The sequence below is a fragment of the Acipenser ruthenus genome, chromosome 55 (assembly GCF_902713425.1).
Source record: "Acipenser ruthenus chromosome 55, fAciRut3.2 maternal haplotype, whole genome shotgun sequence".
In the NCBI taxonomy this organism is placed as follows: Eukaryota; Metazoa; Chordata; class Actinopteri; order Acipenseriformes; family Acipenseridae; genus Acipenser; species Acipenser ruthenus.
The window spans coordinates 4925826-4946152 of NC_081243.1; the positions used below are offsets into that span (position 1 = coordinate 4925826).

Consider the following 20327-nt stretch of genomic DNA (forward strand, 5'->3'; position numbering starts at 1 on the left):
ACCACATATGTGGGGTAGACCCAAAAGTTTACAGAGAATTACGTGACATTGAAACAGCAGCAGCAGAACAAAACAAAAAATGGTAATGTTGTATTTTAAATGTCATAAGTATTTAATTCATATGCAATTAATCTTGTGCTTATGTTTAATTACGCATCAATAAACAGTCAATAGATATGTTATGCATGCATGTGTCTATCATTAAACTGCAGTTTGAGCTCATTCAATTGAGGGGCAGTTCAAGTAAGAGCAGATAATGGCAGTAGTTACATCAGGGTCAGATATGACTGCTGAGTGCCGTGGTCTAAAAACAGGCGCAATTAATAAATACTAGATAGAGTTAACAGTTAAGGCAAATTAAAGTGCAGGAGGATTTAAATACAGATATAATAAAGAACATTATTATTAGGTCACACAACACTTCAGTAGAAGACGGAGATTTTGGATTGTGGAAAGCAGTCGCTTTTTGGTGTGAAATGACAGCACACAGTAAAATGGTAAAATGAAACAGGTCTCTGAACATTCAGAAACAAGGCATAAACCATTCTAAATCCATTTATAATAAGGATTCTTGAGAACCAACACGTTAATGAATATAGGCCACCACTATTTGTTATTTCAATCTACATTGTGAGGTTTTCACACCCATTATACAGTAAAGTAAGACATGTAAATATTGGTGCTTCACTTTAGCTCTCTGTCTCCTTGTCTCTTGATACAAACAATACATGTCACTAATACTTTAAGTATACATTACTCTGATTTACAATGCATATCCTAGAAACAGAAGAACAGGAGGCACCCAGTTTTCCTAGTGTAGAGTGTAGAGTTGCAGGTTTGTGTGAGGTGGTTTCAATGGATTGCTTTATGTTGTGAGTTTCAAAGATAGGGGAGAGGTTTCTGTATTTTATTATTTCTATTAAGACACACAAATGATTACACACACACACACACACACAAACACAAACAGACCAACCAAGTTCAAGATCCTGAGAAGAACAGGTGAGCAGTAATCACGCAACACTGAAGTATCTTTTAGGGATTTTTTAATCAATTTTTAGAACGCTACACCGGTATAAAAGAATGTTAATATCAAAACTGCACAGATCAGTACATCAATCTGCAAAACACTCACCCTTTACTGTCAATCCCAACAGCATATAAACACAAGCTTTCATCAGTCATCTTATAATATTGCAGTTTGAGTAAATATGAGTCAATAAACATCAGAATATAATTCAGTGAATTCCAGTCAGCAGGATAACATATTACAGAATCATACTTGACTCTCAATGGGTTGTAAAAATGATACCTACTTAATTGGAACCACGGCAAATCAATTTAATACCCCCAACCTTTATTTATTCTTGAAGAAAACACCACAGCTTATTATATCCTCTATCAGGTCTTTGTATTACTTATACATTTTATCAAGCCTTACCCCTTGTCATAAAAAACAGCTAATGGCCACACCCTTTTACTTTTATCTTTAACATGCATTTACTGTGTTTTCCACCCGGGTACAGTTGATAATCTTTTGATCTCTTTAGTTAAATTTCAGAAATACTATTTCAGTTGTAGAGTGGATATGATGGCGAACAAAGCTTCGCTACAAAGTCCAGGCTCCATTCTGTAGGCAGACGTCCTCTTAATGCAGAGCGGTCACTTTTCTTGAGGTGGTTGGACAGCCTCGTCTCCTTTCCAGTGGTTTTCCTAGTTGCAGACATTCCTCTTTTCTTTATTTTTTGGAATCGCAAAATTATTTTTTTATTGGAGCGTTTTGCTGGATGCAGTTGCAGAGATGGGAGGTTAAATGGAGGTTGATAGGGAGACCCTAAAACTACTACTGACAAAGTTTTGAGATCAATCAGCAACTAGGAACTTGACAAGCTCAGGAGAGCCAGATGGTCTCATATATAAAACATGCATGTCCAAAATATACAATTTAGTGAATAAATGATTTGCTGTTGTGAAGAAGACCTGAATGCATGGCGTAAAATAAAAAGTACAATTATAACTAAGCTATATAACTAACGTGTCAAGTATAACTAAGCTGTATAATGGAAACTAATTCCTGTGAATTAGAATGCCAAGCTTGTCTATATTTTGCACAGTTGAAAATACCCTCTTTATCCAAACTGATCCTCCTCTGCAGCAGTGATCTCCTTCATCCCTGTTTGGACGTTGTCTTTGATTTTCTTAATCTCTTCATCCGAAGCTGGGGGCAACACTGCCAGTAGTTCCTGATCAATCATATCAACTCTCTTCTTTGAGCCCCTTTCAAACTCCTCTTTTCTCTTCAACACAAGTTTATAGATTTCATTCTGTGCAGAGTCACAGTCATTTGCCAATTTTGCACGCTCTCTTTCAAAGGTGGGGTTTTTGGGATCTAAGGCCATGAGCTTCCCAAGGCTGCTGACTCGGTCCATGAGATACTTACTGGAGACCTCTGTGTAGGTTCCTGAGATCATGTAGACCAGGTTGGCAATGTTAGAAGCATTGAAAGCCTGGGTGTAAATCATGTCTTTTATAAAGGCGTTGGAGGAATAACCTTGTATACCTTGAATGTTATCAGCAGTAGAGATAAACCTCTTCAGAGACGTGTTGAGGCAGGTGTTGATTAAATTGGAGATCATCTGGAAGAACAGGACCATTTTTTCCCATTGCTCCTTAACCCGTCCCATTGCATCAAGGCCCTTCACCAGCATCTTCACAGTTGTATTGAAGTCAATTTCCTTAATCTCGCAGCTTCTCATTGTGACCAGGATATCTGACAGTTCCTTGTTGTTCTTCTCAAGGTTTTCCATACTTTTCTGGTACATCTCTTGGACTTTCTCCAGCTGGGCTCGGCTTTGCTCTATACGGAAATGGGCGTTGTCTGTTGCCATTTGGGCAGCACTTTTTTTGCCACCACTTTGTGTGTTTCGGGCCATTTGTGGTGGAGTGGCAGAAAAGCTTGAAGAATTTGTGAAAGCCTTGCTCTCGGAGTCAAGCTGCTCAGTCTGTGCTTTCAGGTTCTGGATCTTGGTAATGAGATCCTTCTCCTCTTCTGGTTTACAGTTGTTTTTGGGTGCGAATTCTGTCAAGAGGTCACAGATAGACATGGCATCCTTACAAACCACTACTGACTTGTCTTTAGCCTGACAGTTTTCTTCACTTTTAAGTGAACTTTCAATGTTTTGGAGCTGCTGCTTCAACCAGGAGGATTTTGCAGGGCTTGTCTTTTGGTCATACACTTCACTCCATTTGATCTTGTCTTTGTCCACAAAGCTGTTGATCTGCTCTGCCAGTTTCAGGAGTTGCCCTGATTTGGAATAAACATTGTTAGCTGCAAAGGGGTTAGACTCTGCTGACTTCTCTCCAATAGAATTTTTTACTAAAGACACAATTTTGGAAGGTCCTGAAGATACTGCCAAAAAACCAGACACAGATTCATTAACCGTATTTGTCAATCCTTCCACAAAGGACATGCCTATCATTTCCCAGCCATTGGGCATGGACTCCATCGCTGATGTGAACTGTTTATGGACTTCATCCAGTTGCTTGTCCATCTTACCAAAATTTTTTTCTGCCATTGCTTTGGCTTTCTCTGCTGACTCTTTCTTCAACTTTGCTTCCTCCAATTTCAACTGGACCTCCTTGACGTCTTCTTCATAACACTGCTTTGAGTTCAAGCAGGCCTCTAGCATTTCCTGGATGAGGAGAATAACATCAGTGAATTTATTCTCTGTTGACTCTGCAAGCCTTGTGCACTCATCGGCGATTGTTCTTATGTTTTCAAGTTGACCTGGGAGTAACGCCTGGACGATTTGATTATTGTCTTGAAGAAGTGTCTTCACTGTCATTTTCATGTAGCTTGGTACATTGTTGGAGTGGAGTCGGATTTGGTCCATGTTCTTGTGGGCCTTGTTGAAGGCGATCCACCCTGAATTGCTGACCTGCATGAGACAGGCTCGGAACGAATCAGGGTATTTGATGTACTTGAACCCACCCTTTGGCGGATTTTTATTTATAGAGAAATCTGTATTGGAAGAAATAAAGACAAGTTCTCCTAAAATAGCTATAGAGAGTGGACCGGGCATCAGGTATTCTTCCCAGTTAGCGTAAGGTTTCATCAGCAGTTCAGTTTCTTTCCTCACGGCTTCAGCCTTGGAAATCTTCAGAATGGCATTTTTTACTGTAATATCCATTTTTGAAGTTTTTATTTCTGTAATAGAGAACAGATCAATTTAGTATAAACCCCAAAAGTAAAGAACTGCAAGTTCTGTAATAAAAATCCATCTCAATAAGTACTTTCCAGTTGTGCAAGTCTAAACAAAACATTAACATTTTTTGCTCAAATTAGTTATAATTTTCATTTAGAATAATAATTTTTACCCTGTATATCTGTTGAAAAATACCAAATTCCAAATATTTGACAAAGAATAAAAAAGAGCATTTGTACAGTAGATTTTTTTTACAAAATAATGTATTATTATTATTATTATTATTATTATTATTATTATTAGGGTTAAATCACTGATTTAAATCACTTGATTCTTTTAAATCATTGATTTATCTTGTTTTTCTTTTACTACCTATTTTATATAGTTTTTCAAATATAAAAGCAGATCTATAATGTGTTTTAAAGGGGGGGAATATTAGGAGACCCTTAAACTTCTCTCAGCCCCAACCACACAGGCAGCAGAGAAATTGATGGGGCAGCAGTACCCTTGAGCAAGGTACTTTACTTAGATTGCTCTAGTAAAAACCCAACTGTATAAATGGGTAATTGTATGTAAAAATAATGTGATATCTTGTAACAATTGTAAGTCGCCCTGGATAAGGGCGTCGGCAAGAAATAAATAATAACTGATGTTTGTTTTTAACACAAAATATTTATTACACATTTATTATCTTGTTTCAAGTACAGGGTGTCAATCCTTATGTCTGCAACTGTAAGGTGTGTTTATGATTTATTGCACACAAAGTCGAATTAAAGTGATAATAATAATGCACACGAATCTCAAGTAAATACTCGAGTAATGTCATTTACCATTCCAGCAGTAAGCAAGTCACAAATAAAAGTCAAACAGTTTAAGAAGTTTCTATCAGAATGGAATTAACTGAAATCACTCAGCAACTGTACCTTAGCTGGAATGTCGTCGACTATGCTGGTTCAATTGCGAAACTCTCCGGCACTGTAAAAAAAATGCTGTATTTTTAGGTGGGATTAACCTTAATTTTTACATACATTTTTCAGTTTTTTTAATTAAATGCAAAACATTTCAATATTACTGCAAAATACTTTTTTTAAAAAATATGTACTATTAATTTTACGGAAATATACACTGAAAAACATGTACGTATGTAATTTGCTTACAAAATGATAAATTCCGTTAAATTAAAGAAGATAACTTTTAAAAAACCGCACAAGCTGTATTTATAACGACACAAACTTTAATGTTAATGTATGTAACTGTTATTTAAAAAACTGTAAATTACTTCTAAATTAATTATTTAACAGGCTTATCTGAGTTAGTTGAATTAAATAATGAAAAAAGCTAAAAGTGTTTACTTTTTAATGTCGTTCAGATTTGTTAAAATGAGTTGTGCTGTAGTTTTCTTTCTAAAATAATAGGCCTACTTAATTTCAATGACTGGAAATAAACAAGAAAAGCTGCACATTTCAAACATCAATTTAAAATACCTCGCAATTTAAAAACAATGTGTATATATATATATATATATATATATATATATATATATATATATATATATATATATATATATATATAATGTATGTTAAATCGAATGAATAATTAGATCAATTAAGTAATTGAGGACTTGTGTGAAATGAAAACTGAGTTTGACACTCCTCTTTTAAACCCTTCTCTCAAATATGGTTTGTGGTCGCTGTGGTCATTTTATATAGATTTAAAAAGCGCTGCATTGATAACAAGCCAGCACTGCTGCGCAGCCTCTCTGACAAAGCCGACGAGCTGACGAAGCTCTGTTCACCACCACCTTGTTATCAGTAAACTATCTTTTTTTTTTAATGTCATATTGATGATTCATTCATTCATTCATTCATTCATTTCTAATATTAATTGTACCTGAATTATTCATTTTAAATATAAATGTTAACTTACGTTTTTAGAAAAACTTGGACTTTCTAAAATCTCGCGATACTATCAAGCCTGGATGACGAAATGTCGTGGACATTACCTCGTGTGAAGGAGAAACAACGTTTGTGAGAAGCCATTTTATTTTTACCGATGCAAAACTCTGCTCGACAGAAAAACTTGAAAGGTGAGTTTGTGTTTGGCAACACAAAATGTTGTATGAATGATATTTTAATTGTACCGAAATGAAAAAAAAGTCTGTATTTTAATTAGAGCATGTCAGGAAATATGAATTAAAAATAGTGGGAGATTTAGGGATAGCCATTATTCACACATTTTATACAACTAAAGACAGTGTCCGTGCTTAGACGTGTTGCGTGTGTGTGTGTATATATATATATATATATATATATATATAGTTGTATTAGTTGAACACATATAAGAGAAGGAAATATTTTAAACTGTATCCCTCTACAAAGCGGAGCATGTGCTCCCTTTGCCAGACTACTAAATACAGGCCTAAGCAATTTTATTTGTTGTATCAGATCTACATTAATGTAAGTGTAAAAGACTGACTAACAAGCGGCATGTGTGGAAGTAAGACTTAACTGCACATTTTTATTTTTCTTGTGTACAAAATTAATGTACGAATAATACTGCAAGCCCAGGAATATTTGATAGCCATTTATTACGCGAATTTGACATATGAAACATTTTTGGCGCGAATAATACTATTGTAAATGCTTTCAGGATAACAGGTCGACTTGTGTAATTCACCAAATATTTTGGCCACGATATTTTTGGACTTACAGTATTTAAATTTTACCCAATGAAGAAAAAAATAGTACTGTGTAGGGCATGTTAAGAATTCTTCCATATTAAAAAAAAAAAAAAAAAAAATCCTAATTTTAGGGAAATTTATTTTTAGAATTTAAAGTGGTCAGACTTAGCTAAGTATATTGCCATGTCGTTGTAATGTGGGTGAACAATAAATAGTAAATATGAAAATATTTTAAAGTACAACTATTATTACTGTACAGAATGTTCTTGGGGATTCACAGCAGCGTTGGAGGTGTAGTACTTTGATAATCTTGTTCAGACAACGCCATTTTCTCTCGCGGGATGTGCTCCATTTTGTGGGCATATTAGGAATTCTTAAACTCTTATGGAGGTAATTATTCGAACATTTAAAGAGTCCACGCCTATGTAAGTGTGTGTGTGTGCATATATATATATATATATATATATATATATATGCATAGATAGTAATGATCAGTCTAATACAATGGTAATTTTCATATTTTGTATTTCAATGTTAAATTACCCACAGTTGACACTTCAAATAGCATTTTAAGCATGTGTAAAATAAAAAAAAATATATATATAGATTAAGCTATTCATTGTAAATACTATGCCCATGTTTTATCTTTTGTTATGGGTGTTTTAAAAGATAATGAATGTTCCCATATGTTGCTTCAACTGTTTAAGGTGTTAATTGTGTGGTGTGTGTGTTTTATTATTATTTTTTTTTTTTACATCTCAACCACTTTACACTTTTGAATTGCAGCGTTTTCTTGTTCCGTTTCCAAGATGGCTTTGCATGGACTTGCATGTATTTCAGAACTACATTTCCACATCATCCTCCCAATCACTGGTAAATCCATCTCATTCACATTTTTTCTGAAAAATACATGCAAGGCCATACAAAGCCATCTTGGAAACGGAACAAGAGAACGCTGCAATTTAGAAGTGTAAAAAAGTGTTTGAGATGTTAACATAATACACACTCCTTACCTAAACAGCTGTAGCAACACATGGGAACATGTAACACACACACAAATAAAATACCCTTTGTTAACCTTTATGAATATAAAAAATATTTGCATTTTTTTCCTTTCTAATAGATGCATCTTCAAAATAAATCCAGACAAAGGGACGAAGGTCGAACGAAGCCACATAAGAGGCAATATGCTGTGAATTCAAGAGTTCTTTCCCTCATTTCTGCAATTGCTGATTTTGAATGGAGAGAATAAAATGCAATTGTTATGTCAAAAGTAAGTAATCTTGCAGTAAGCTGTAATGCTAGGTATGTCTTATTTATAGATCATATAAGCACTCTGAAATATGGGCTCCTGAGTGGCATATCTGGTAAAAGGCCTTAACCTTGAGTGCAGGATAGGAGAGAGTGAGGTGGTCTCCTGTGCCATTGTCCAACATGGCAGAGAGTTTGCAGTGGGGTTGGCACACAATTGGCAGAGCATCGCTGGGGTAGGGAGGGTTTGAATCAATTAGGGCTCCCTCAATTCACAGAACTCGAGCAACTCCTGTAGGTTCAGGGTGTTAACAGTTTCCAGCTACATTGAATCCTTCGATCAAAGTGTTAGTTGGGCTGTGGCAGCTCTGGGCTTGCGGTGCGAAAAATAGGTATGGCTTTGACGTATGTACCGGAGGACACATGCTTTGTCTCATCCCTCATGAGTGGCACCGGAGTAGTTGAATTGGTAATTCCAAATTAGGGTGAAAAGAGGGAAAACACATTCATTTTTTTTTTTAAATCTAAGCCCGTTTCATTTTTTTTTTCTCTTTTTATACAGGTTTTCAGTCACCAGCATGTCAACTGCAGCACAAAGCAGCTTCTCCACATTTGACTCCTAGGCCGGGACCTGATCAAAACTTTGACGACCCACCAATCACACTTTACAAAACGGAATGTTATTGCTTTTTGGTTTTATGAGTAGGAGAAATTGGATATTTACAAAAACAACAAAAAGCGATAACATTCTGTTTTATAAGGTGTGATTGGCGGGTCGTCGCAGGTTTTTTTTTTTTTTTTTTGATCAGGTCCCAGCCCTAGCCTGCTCAATCAAAAAACAGCAGTTTGAACACTATTTAAAAACAAAAACATCTGTTGTGCTACTGACTCCACTATTACGGCTGTGAAAGAACCATGGACTTGTTTGTGAGAACTGTCCGAGTCCAACAAGGCCTGGATCAACATTATTGCGGAAAACACTTGGTATCTGTTAATAGTTGATTTGTCTGTAGAAATATGCTAAGAGAAAGTGAGGGCACAGTTCGGTAGCCAGTTTTAGTATATTTAATATGGTTTTATTGTTTTACTGTGTACTAGGCTTACCATTGTTGGTATCCTAGCAGCTGGTATGTTAACATTTAAAATAATAACTCAGCTTGAGGAGTGATTGAGCATTTTTTGTTAATTCCTGCATTTTCGAAAAGGTTGTATAGGGGCTCCATGACACAGAAGCTATCATGCCTAATGAATATGTATATTTTGTATTTGCTCAGTAAAATGCTCAATGAAAAGTTGTAATTAAATTCTGAAAGCTTAAGGAATACTTGTTAATGTTTTTCATTATTTATTTTCTGCTGTTTAACACTTAGTGTAAATTAACTAATAATTAAGCATATATTTGAGCTTTTACAAATCATACAGACACTATAACCTGAAAATGAATGTATTCCATAGTAAAATGACTAAACTTAACATTAATTATAACATGTATAAACCATCATTCCACAGTAGAAAACTGCTAAATAAAAGTATGCAACTTATTTAATAACTACATTTAACATTGATTATAACATGTATAAACCATCATTCCACAGTAGAAAACTGCTAATTTAAAGTGTATAACCTATTTATGAATGAAGATTGAAGTAAAATGAAAGGGAAAAAACATTTTACAGTTTTTTCTCAATTAACAATATAAGTATGTAAAACTAGAATGAGGTAATGTTATATTAATGTTTTTTTAAAGCAAATTTTACGAAGTTTTGCAGTAGAATCACGGAGAATTATATTTATTACGTTTTTTAACAGTACATTTACGGTTGTAAACTAGTGTTTCAATGAAAATAACCATTTATTTTACAAATGAAACCGTAATTCAATTTACGGTTCGGATTATTTTACAGTTATTCACCGTGCAGCTCGGCTGCCAGACAATTACCGTAAAATTATGGGTTTTTTTTTACAGTGGGGGTTTACTGTATTTCTGGAGTGAATAAACAACGAGACTACAAATGAATAAATTGTGTAGAAAAATAACAAGTTACCTACTAGTTGCTTTTTATATTCCACATTTCAAACATTTTTTAATAAACGGTATTGTGCAGTGATTTGGTTTAGTTTGCTTATTTTTTGTTTTATAATGTAATTGCAACTCGAGCGGGGGTCGCGTGCACTAATAATACTTCATTAAGAATTTTAATACGGGGGTCCTTCAGTAGTTCTGGTGTTAAATGTTACCAAAACATTACATTCTGAATGGAACATACAGGTACACGTGCACAAATACTATAACCCAGCTATTTGCATGTTATACGTTAAACACATATACTATTTAACGTTACATTTTGTAACTATTGTTGCATGACAAGTATAAGCAAACTTGAATAGCCTATTTGTGAAGGACTTCTAAAAAACATTAAAAACAAACAAACACACAAACAAACAAACAAAAAATACAGTATATACAAATATTTTAAGTTTTTTGCATTCAATGTTTTTAGACATTGTACATATTCGTCTACTTTCAATTAAAGTTGAGATCAAAGATAGAAAAAGCAACTTACCTTTCAAGAAAATGTCTCAATTGAAAACCTTAAGGCAAGTGTGCTGTTATATAGCAGTGCCTATGACGACATCAAGGAGTGTAGCCAATCAGAAACCGAATTGCCCTTCTCAACTCTTGAAATAGCTTTTTTTAAATACACACACACACACACACACACACACACACACACACACACACACACACACACACACACTACCAAAAGTAATTTCTTGAGCTTCTTGTTTTTAAAAAAAAATAAAATCTTGTAACAAGAACAAAGGCTTGTTTCTGCCAATTTACACAAGAGGAACATCTTTATTTTTCTTGGTGTGAGAAACTGAACTTAATTCCAGCAGTAATTTCTTATGACAAGAAACAATTTCTTAAAGCAAGAGTCTTTGTGTAGAAATATTTTTGTTATGAGAAATTTGATTTTCTTAGTACAAGATTTTTTTCTTAGTACAAGATATTTTCAGGGCTGATAAGTGTGAATAGACAATATTTTAAAGTGCAGCAACCAAAGCGTTAAAATCTATTTTCTTATGCAGTACGCTAAATAATGTTACTCCTAGCCCTTGCATCAAGGCTAAGCATTTGAATGTGGATTTGTTTGGAAGTAGTTGTAAGCTTACTGAAGGTAAAGGTTTATGACTGAAACAGAGTTTTGATTTTACATTGGCTGTCCATGGAAACGAGGTATAAGTTGTTTTATTCAAATTGTTAACATTTTATTTTACCGAATAATCTGGTCATATTTGTTAAAGATATTTGTTTGGCTGCTCATGTCTATTGACCACAAAAAAAACATTTCCTATTACATTTTATTGTTTATGTATTTAACATATGTGCATTAATTTTGAGTCTTTGTTTGTCCCAATTTGGCACAATGGCTTGTATGCATTTATTTAAAATCGGAAGCACAACTATACAACAATACTCAAAAATTAAACTGCCATGTTTTTCACTGGAAGGCGAGTTGGAACTTTGTAATAGATTAGGATCTCATGAAAAATCTTTCCCTCAGTCACATTCTTCAGAATCTTCATGTGTATAATTAGCTGGGTCATTGCTTTGAGAGGTCATATAATTCATATAAGGGATTTGTTATCCTCGGTGCAGTAGATGGTTTTTAAGGGCTTGTTCCATATTTGCATTGTGCCACAAACAATAACTCAAGCACAGTTCTACAGGCTTTCTCCAAAGCAGCGTCAGAATATGGGCTACCATCGCGCATGAGGTCACACCATGGTGGAGAAAACATACAGGTAGCCTTGCTTATGAACATCTTGAGAAGGCTCCAGCATGGGAGCCACATACCTAGAGTATCTGTTCATAATCAGAGAATAGAAAGGCTTTGGAAAGATGTGTTCCTACAAGTTGTAGCCCGTGTACACAGAATTTTATGATTTAGAAGATATTGGTATATTAGAGGCAGATAATGATGTTCACAAAGCATACTTGCAGTCTGTGTACCTTCCAGAAATTAATGAAAGATTACAGACATTTTGGATGGTAAACAATTTTAAGAACATTTAATATTACATTTACAAAGAGCTGGAGTGATGCAATTTTAAATTGTAATATACATGTATGGTGTTATTGAGTATGCACACACCTGTTCTTGAAAATCACCTCAATGTTTTTTTTTTTTTTTTGAAGAATGCCACCCAAAATAACACACCTTTGAGAACAGCATCAAAGACACAAGAAATAGTCGGATCCTGTTCGATTTCAGCTATGCACATCTCGACCGAAATCACAGTGGCTGAAAAAGTTCAGAATCAACAGTGTTTTGTACTGCAACAAGTTGCAAACATGTTTCGCATTGCAAGAGACATCAACCCAAAGAATACCCCATCAGTAAAAGACATTGAAGAAATGACCAAACGCTTTGTTGAAAAATATCCATGTACTGCAGATGAAAAAAAAGATGCAAATGGAAATAGCAATATAAGTCTTTGTAATTCAAAGTCTTGTTTAAAGCAGTTGTATTTATCTTACTAGCAGATGATTTATGGTAAACTTGGGCCTAAGCTTCATTATTTTGAACTACCAACATGGTCTCACTGGCAAAATGTTGCTTCAGCAATTTCTTCAAAAGTGCCTTAAACTTTAAAACTGTGTCATCCCAGGAAGGGGTCTTCCGGCTGCTCTGATATAGAGAGCTCATCAATACCTACCCATTGGGCAGGCATATCCCATACATAATGTCATTGGTGGTCGTCGTTGAATTGAAAGGGAACTGTAACTGTTGTTGTAATGGAATACAATTTCAGTAAACAATTGCCCTTTAATTGTAATTGAAGTTTCAATTATAATTGAACCCAGGTCTGGTGCCTGTAAGCTATGTCACACTGTGTAAATGACGTGGTCGCTCTTGTTACACTTGTGTGCCATTTATAAGTTAGTGTAAAAAGACGCCCATGGAGATTAGAGCAGTATAGACGTGCCTTGGGGAGAATCTAAAAAGTACCTGGTTGGTATAGTTGGTTCCTAATCTTCTAATATGTATGTTAGAGAAAGGAGCCGTGGGACCTGGCTATGTATGTATGGTCTGAATACTACAACCAAAAAAATAAATGTGCTGTGCTTGTACCAGACCTGGGCCAGAAATAGTTGTATTTGATATTTTATTTTTAAATACCAAACAACCAATAGTTGAAGTATTTAAATATATATGCTCAAATGAAGCAATTATTAATTTTATATATATAAAATAGTAAAATAGTTACTTTCTGGGATCTGTCTTCAAATATTTTCAATTACTTGCAATATGTATTTAATTATTTTACATATACTTATTACAAACCATATTTAAAACTATATTCATCCCTGGTCTGGTTTGTACCTCATTGATACTCTTCTTCTGTGCTTTACAGCAGAAATGTTGACTTTTCTCATTCCTGTGTGGAAGCGAAGGTGACTTACCCCCAAGCTAGTCTTTAGAAGCCATTAAAACAGGAGCCTCTTGCAATACAGTGGAATGTATAACAAGAAAGGTTTTTTTGGGAGAGACAGGAGTCGTTCTGTCCCAGAGTCTTTTGTCAGTGTTCTAGCACAAAAAGATACCCTTCCTTATCTTGCCCTGAATCAGGTGGGAGAAAATACAAATCTCTTTAACATGAAGTCTGGGGCAGGTTCAAACCTGAACACCAGATGATATGTTACAGTTAAGTAGAGCCCTGCTGGAATACAGAAAATTCCAAGTATTGTTTTGCTCCGTTCCAAATGTGCTTAAGTGAAGAAAAAGTTCTCAAAAATACACCTTGCAACATTAATCTTTGAGCCACTGTTTTAATTGCATTTGGATCATTCCAGACACCACCTGATATGTGAGCGCAACAAACTCTTGCAGCAATGAATTATCCACCGTTAGTAAAAAAAAAAAAAAAAACGAAGCAGAAACATTTGTTATGTAAGAAATTTTAGGTGGTGTTCAAATATACATTTGAATAAAAAAAGATTGCCTAAACATATTGGTTTAAACAGTAGCCTAGTTTACTAAGAGTAGCTACTTATTTTGAATATTTAGCTCGTGTTGTATGTGAGAATATACAGTGTACATCTTAGTAGTAATATATATATATAAGTCATACAGCCCCATAGGAATTAGTATCGACTTATTATGGCCCCCGAGGTTTACTGATCACACCAGAGAAGAGAAACAGCATGTGATAATGCAAATTACCTGATTGGTTTTTACAGCCCTTTTCTGTGCCATATGAATCTGTAGATGAATGGAGAGCTATGAGAGAATTTTAAAATGTCCGTCCGAGGACACAGCAGACAGCTTATCTGCATGTCAGTGGGTGATCAACGTTAGTACTCAAGGAGTGTATTCTGGTTTTTGTAATAACCAACTGGTCACATAGAACAAGAGAATCACCCTATAAACCTCTACATCAGATTTGAAATCAGATTTATTTGATTTAAATCGATTTTTCTTTCAAATTATGGAAACATTTTAGGGGTAGGGGTTGATAATGTTATTAGGGTGTTGCAAATAGTAGTTTGTGAATAGTTACATACCAAAACACATCATTCAAAATCTAAATGAACACATAAATAAAGCAAATTATTTATCATGTGGCATCCTCTAAATGTGATGCAATGCTAAAAGGGCTGGACATCATGAAGGAAGTTTCCAAATCAGGTTTGTGCAGGAGAGGAACACTTTATAAGCTTCAGTCTGCCTGGACTCATCTCACACAGAGACTGAGCTCCCGTCTGCATTGTCTGCACTTCAGAGAAACCAGCAGCTGTACAATCAAGACTCACTGCAAACTCCAGACTCATTAGCAATACAGGTAAGCTAACTTGCATTATTATTATTTCTACCAGATTACATTGCCTACTGTGGTGTAGAATGCAAACTATACCAGATTTAGTTGCATGTGGCTTCATTTTGTACAGAGAGTTGGGGAAGTTAAAGCTGCTTCATACTTCAGAGTCTGACACAATTTCTGGTCTCAATCAGTGGTTGGTCTCCTCAGACTTTGTTTGACAGGTTGAAATTACATTACCATCTGCATACTTGCACCCTGTGTCTTTTTTTGGAAGTCGTACATCTTTTTCTCATATGTTTGCAACCACTTTTGCACTTATGTACTACTAGTTACAGTTACAATGAGTTTCTTCTCAGGCACTTTTTTACAGTGAAATTGATTTACGGTTACAAAGTATTTTCTTAAGATCAAGCTTGTGCCTCATTTGAGATCATTTTACAGTAAGCTGATATAAAAAGTGCATTGGGGTGTTAGTTTTGACTTGCACTGATGAAGCGCTTTATGATGTCCATGTTATGCATTAGTGGTAGTCCTTTTTATCAATGTAACTGTTATTTTTTAACATAAAATGTAATGTGTTGCCACATTTAGGAACCACAACAGTTACAAGTAAAAAGAAAATGTTATCAGATTACAGTAACGTGTCACTTCCCCAACATTACAAAATGTTTGTTATTTTGAAATCTGTAACACTCACATTTATTTGTGTTATCAACTTTTAAGTAGATTACTATTGCACATTTGTTGGATCATTGCTTAGGTACATTTTAAACAATTATCCCAGTTGTTAAATAATCTATTTGGGGAGCTTTAGTTAATTGAAATTTTGGATTACATCATACACATTTTCAGGGGGTTTTCTTTCTTTTTTTTTAGCAAATAAAGCAATTTCAAAATACTGCAATACCCATTCTAAAGAAAATTCAGAATATGATATCTGAAATATGGAACTGTCTTGTAGATAATTAGTGAACTTTTAATTCATGTAAACGTTGTATTTGTAACTTTTCTTTATCCCCAGGTGTGTGTGTGCGTGTGTGTGTGTGTGTGTGTAATGTCCTCATTTGTGCAGTGTAGAATTTAGAAAAGTCAGTGCCCTGTAAACAATTCAACAGCAGGGGCACACACAGCTTGATTAAAGCTATTTGCTTGCTTCCCATTTAGGAACCTCATTTAGTTCTCATTTAGTTTTAATTGAGAACCTTGAAGCCAGGGGTGCTGTGTTCAGTAGGGTCAACGTTTTCTACTGAACGTCCTGTTAGTCGAGAGGTCTTGTAATGTTTGTGAACAAAGTTTACGCTTTTGCTCAGGCCATATAATGTTTATAGGTATTGTATCTTGAATCGAGTGGATTATTTAAATAATTAATTGAAAATACCACAACTAAAATTCTCTTAAAACCTTCAATATATTGAAGAGAAAAGGGGGGTAAAATAATTGACTGTTAACTCACCCAATTACCAAAATAAATAGCAGCAGAGTTTATAGTTATTTTTTCTGTAGGTTACCAAGTCCAGCTGATGAATGGATCGCAAAGCTGCGTACGCTTCACTGGTGGAAGGAGTGCAACACTTTGACTTTACTGGAGAATACATTCCTTGCAATCTGATAGCCACAGGAGATGATGCCTTCCCAGTTGCCGTGACTCCGAGTGGGGATGTCATGATCGCGGCCTCTCGGTATGGCAAGGGTCGGATGGTGGTCCTACCTCATGAAGTCTACATGATGATTCCCAGATTTACCAGATTCATTCAAAATGCAGTAAACTGGCTCAAACCTTCACCAGATGCACTGGTTGGTCTCCACAGCAGCCTAGGGTATTCAGCCACTGAGCTCTCTAGCACAGGAACCAAGGTTAAGATCAATGACACTTATATTGAGGGAATGGGGGTTTACTGCATGAGTGCATATGATGACACCCAGGCTGCAGAGCTCCTCAGCTTTGTAAAGGAAGGGGGCGGCCTGCTCATTGCTGGTCATACTTGGTACTGGTCTTATTCACATACAACTGAAAATGTGTTTTTCTCTTTTAATGGGAACAAAATTACCAGTGCGGCTGGCATTTATTTCACAACCGAATATGGACAGAGGATCGTCTGTCCTGTCCAGAGTGAAATACCAACAAGCTCACTGTCAGTTAGGTAAGTTCATTTTCTTTTTTCCTCATTATTAACTGAACAATTAAGCACCATTTTGCTGCTGGCTGATCTGTTTGTTACCTTTCTAGAGCTGTGAGGCTGAGATGATGGGACTTTTCACTTGTTCTCAATGCTGTAGTCCAGTGGTGGGGAACCCTGGTCCTGTAGGGCCGCTGTCCCTCTTGGTTTTTGTTCCGACTGAGCTCTAAATTACTTAATTGGACCAATTATTAGCAAATACATGTCTAACTAGATAATTTAGGGCACAGTTGGAACAAAAACCAAGAGGTACACCACCAGCCCTCCTGGAACATGGGTTCCCCACCACTGCTGTAATCACTTCTACTTTAGACACATTGCCAACACATTGAGAAATGCATTTACTGAGGCATAAGCTATAACCTATTGCAGTGGAAATGCATCCCATTTGCTGGTGCATGGTTCTTTGGCCTTCTCCACTTCTCCATTGCATTTAACAAAGTGTTTCTCACAGGCATGCAGTACAGCACAGGTCCATGGCTTGGTTCCTGAATAGAGGTATTTTAAGTAATCTAGTTCCATTTACATCCAATCACACTGAGAAAGCACAGAGAAGGTGCCAGGTGTTCTTCAAGCTAACCCTACTTTAGGTCAAGTCTTCAGCACACCCTTTACTAATCATTGCCATTAATTCTGTTATGTTTTACTTTTGTCTGTTCTTGCAGTGAAGAGTACAAAACAAAATTTCTGGAGTCAGTTTTCCTCTTTCTGAAACAAGGGGTCGTCTCGATTGATTCACTCACAACGTTTCTGCTGACTGCAGACAAAGACCACATGGAACAGGACTATAAGAAAATCAGGAGCATGATTGAAGAAGCTACCCAGAGCGTGTCGAAAGCAGAGACAGTTTCCAAATATCAGCTCGTAAAGGTTGATGAAAAATACTTGGTGTTAACTACAGAGAAGAGCAATCTAGAAAGGGAACAAACCAACAAGACAACAGAACTGAATAATCTGAAAACCAGCCTTGCATCTCACAATGAAAACTTGACGAACAGTAGACATGCTTTGGAGGTGGCAAATCAACACAAACAAACTGCACAACAAGACCTTGATAATGCCAGAGCAAAGTATCGTCAAGAAGAAGAGAAAAGGAACATCGGAATTGGATTGATGTTCATACCCTTTGTTGGGCCAATAATTGGTAAGTATTTGGCTGTGTAATTCTTTTCACCCAGTTAGCTAGGATCTTTGTGACAAACACAACATGTTGACAAAGAGGTCTGTATTCCTCCACCATTGTGTGGATACCAGTATTGTTTGTCACAAATAGCAGGAGGCAGTGTTTTAGATATTGTGAACTGACTATGAAACAGCTTGTTAAAATGCATGTACTGTATCGCACCATTACAGGAGGCACCATGATTGGCATTTCTCAAACGGCCATGAACAATGCAGCGGACGTTGCCACGAATGCAGAAGCTGCTGTGAGTCAGTGGACAGATGAAGTCAACAACTATTCAAACAAAGTGGCCAGATACCGTGATCTCATAAATGGTAAGCAGAATGAAATCTCCAACACCAGAAGCCATTTGCAGGAGATTGATTGCACGCTGCAGCAGTTATCCCAGAAGCGGACAGCCACTGCTGAAGTGCAGAAGAAGCTCCGAGATGCCACCCACTTCCTGAGCACCCTGGCTGGAAGAGTGCAGGTGGCCGAGGTGCAGACCAGGAGCGTTCTCTTTTTTGATCCTCTGATCACCATACTGGAGGACATATCTCAGCACATAGACCAGCTCTCAGGGAACGAGAAATACCAACTTCTCTACCAGCAGGATATCAAACCCATGATAGACAGGCTGAAGGAAAACAATCCTAAACTCAAAGCTATCTGCAACACAGGCGATGGTCAGTTTTACTAAGAGCTTCCCCTGTACTGTTAGTGCTTCACGCTGTTTGCATTTCTCATTTAAGATGTCAAATCTAATTGATTATTTTTGTGGAAATTAGGCTTTTGTGAAAAGCTGAGTAACTTTGCAACTGTTAGCAGTGCAGGTTTATGTTAGAAGTAGGGGTTCCGATTTTCGAGGGATTTTTTTTAATTGCGTAGAATTATTTAATGAAAAAAATTGTGAAATTAGGTTAGTTTTAAGGATGTCAAATTCCCAAATACTGTAATAAGTGGCTGTGTGTTGGTATTGATGTCATCTTGATCTATATGGTAATGGGAATAACTTTTATACTTGGGATTGTAATCGGTGTGTGGATTTTGTTCTTGTTTGTTGCTGTGTCAATCTCAGTTCTGCCTCGATTCATGTGATGTGTTCACACTCATTGAATCATTCTAGATAGCTGTGTTTATATTGAGTGTTCATCCTGTGATCTTCTGAATGCCCTGATGAAGGCTTGATTTGCCTTGCAGTTTGTCTAACCAAAGTTTTTTGAAATCTCAATGTTTGTTGTTCAGGATGTGAAATAAAGCAAATTGAATGGCCTTTTTTCTTATTTATTTATTTGTCTTTTTGGTGAAACAAACAGTACATTAAACACCTCTATTTGTTTGTTTTTTCAAAAGGTTTATCTGGGGAAGTGAATGAAATGTGTCTTTACTGATTGCTTCCAAAACTTTGGCTTGACAACCCATTTCCATACCCCCACCTTTCTGCTATCCAATCTATATAAAACATATGCCAGCCAGACAGAGGTAAAATACAACTCCCAAACCTAGTTTGCTTGATATGTCTGGATTTTAAAAAGCTGCAGTTACATCCCCTATAAAAATGTACCATGGTACTTGTACCACTGGATTTTGGAACAAGGTACCATATGATATGTTATCAGTGTGAAAGTACAGTACAATGGTACTGTATAATATACCGTATGTATATATCCTATGCCATCAATGTACAATGCTGTATTATACAACATTGTACTTTTTCAATTTCTAAGAAGTATCATGGTATCTAATTGCAACGCTACACCATGTTACTATTTCTAGTACCATGGTATAGTGTAGCTATATACCATTGTACTGCGTTATAGAACCATACTAGGTCATTGTACATTGATGGCATTGGATACAATACCATTGTACTTTCACACTGATTGATCAGGTATTCAAACTGTCTTTGTCTTGATGTCAGACTCCCTGCCATGCACACACTGTCATGACCATGAGAGGATCAGGTATTCAAACGGTCTTTGTGTTGAGGAGGAACACATTAATGCCAATATTATATCAGA

General features: G+C 36.0%; 2 protein-coding genes across 5 annotated transcripts; one reads left to right on the forward strand and one right to left on the reverse strand.

Annotated features, from left to right (window-relative positions):
* Positions 1 to 1029: 1029 nt before the first annotated feature.
* LOC117401739 (uncharacterized) lies at positions 1030 to 5211 on the reverse strand. The gene is made up of 2 exons (XM_034002555.3): positions 5129 to 5211; positions 1030 to 4207 (listed from the first exon to the last, which is right to left on the reverse strand). Exon 2 carries the CDS (start codon positions 4188 to 4190, stop codon positions 2130 to 2132), a length of 2061 nt encoding a protein of 686 aa, XP_033858446.3. The 5' UTR covers positions 4191 to 4207; positions 5129 to 5211; the 3' UTR covers positions 1030 to 2129.
* Positions 5212 to 14860: 9649 nt separating this feature from the next.
* Positions 14861 to 19573, forward strand: LOC117401741 (uncharacterized). 4 transcript variants are annotated; one of them, XM_034002561.3, is made up of 5 exons: positions 14861 to 14988; positions 16471 to 16646; positions 17019 to 17108; positions 17810 to 18288; positions 18498 to 19573. In XM_034002561.3, exons 2-5 carry the CDS (start codon positions 16492 to 16494, stop codon positions 19004 to 19006), a joined length of 1233 nt encoding a protein of 410 aa, XP_033858452.3. In that variant the 5' UTR covers positions 14861 to 14988; positions 16471 to 16491; the 3' UTR covers positions 19007 to 19573. The 4 variants fall into 4 exon arrangements, with proteins under 4 accessions (XP_033858452.3, XP_033858449.3, XP_033858451.3 ...); XM_034002558.3 differs by having other exon boundaries at positions 16471 to 17108; XM_034002560.3 differs by having other exon boundaries at positions 14868 to 14988; positions 16456 to 17108.
* The last annotated feature ends 754 nt before the right edge of the window (positions 19574 to 20327 follow it).

Excerpts from the sequence above, each read along its gene's own strand:
- LOC117401739 (XM_034002555.3), bottom strand. The coding sequence starts at position 4,190 with ATGGATATTACAGTAAAAAATGCCATTCTGAAGATTTCCAAGGCTGAA.
- LOC117401741 (XM_034002558.3), top strand. The coding sequence starts at position 16,492 with ATGGATCGCAAAGCTGCGTACGCTTCACTGGTGGAAGGAGTGCAACAC. Across the intron at positions 17,109-17,809 it reads ACAAGCTCACTGTCAGTTAG|TGAAGAGTACAAAACAAAAT; the intron begins GTAAGTTCATTT and ends CTGTTCTTGCAG. Across the intron at positions 18,289-18,497 it reads CTTTGTTGGGCCAATAATTG|GAGGCACCATGATTGGCATT; the intron begins GTAAGTATTTGG and ends GCACCATTACAG.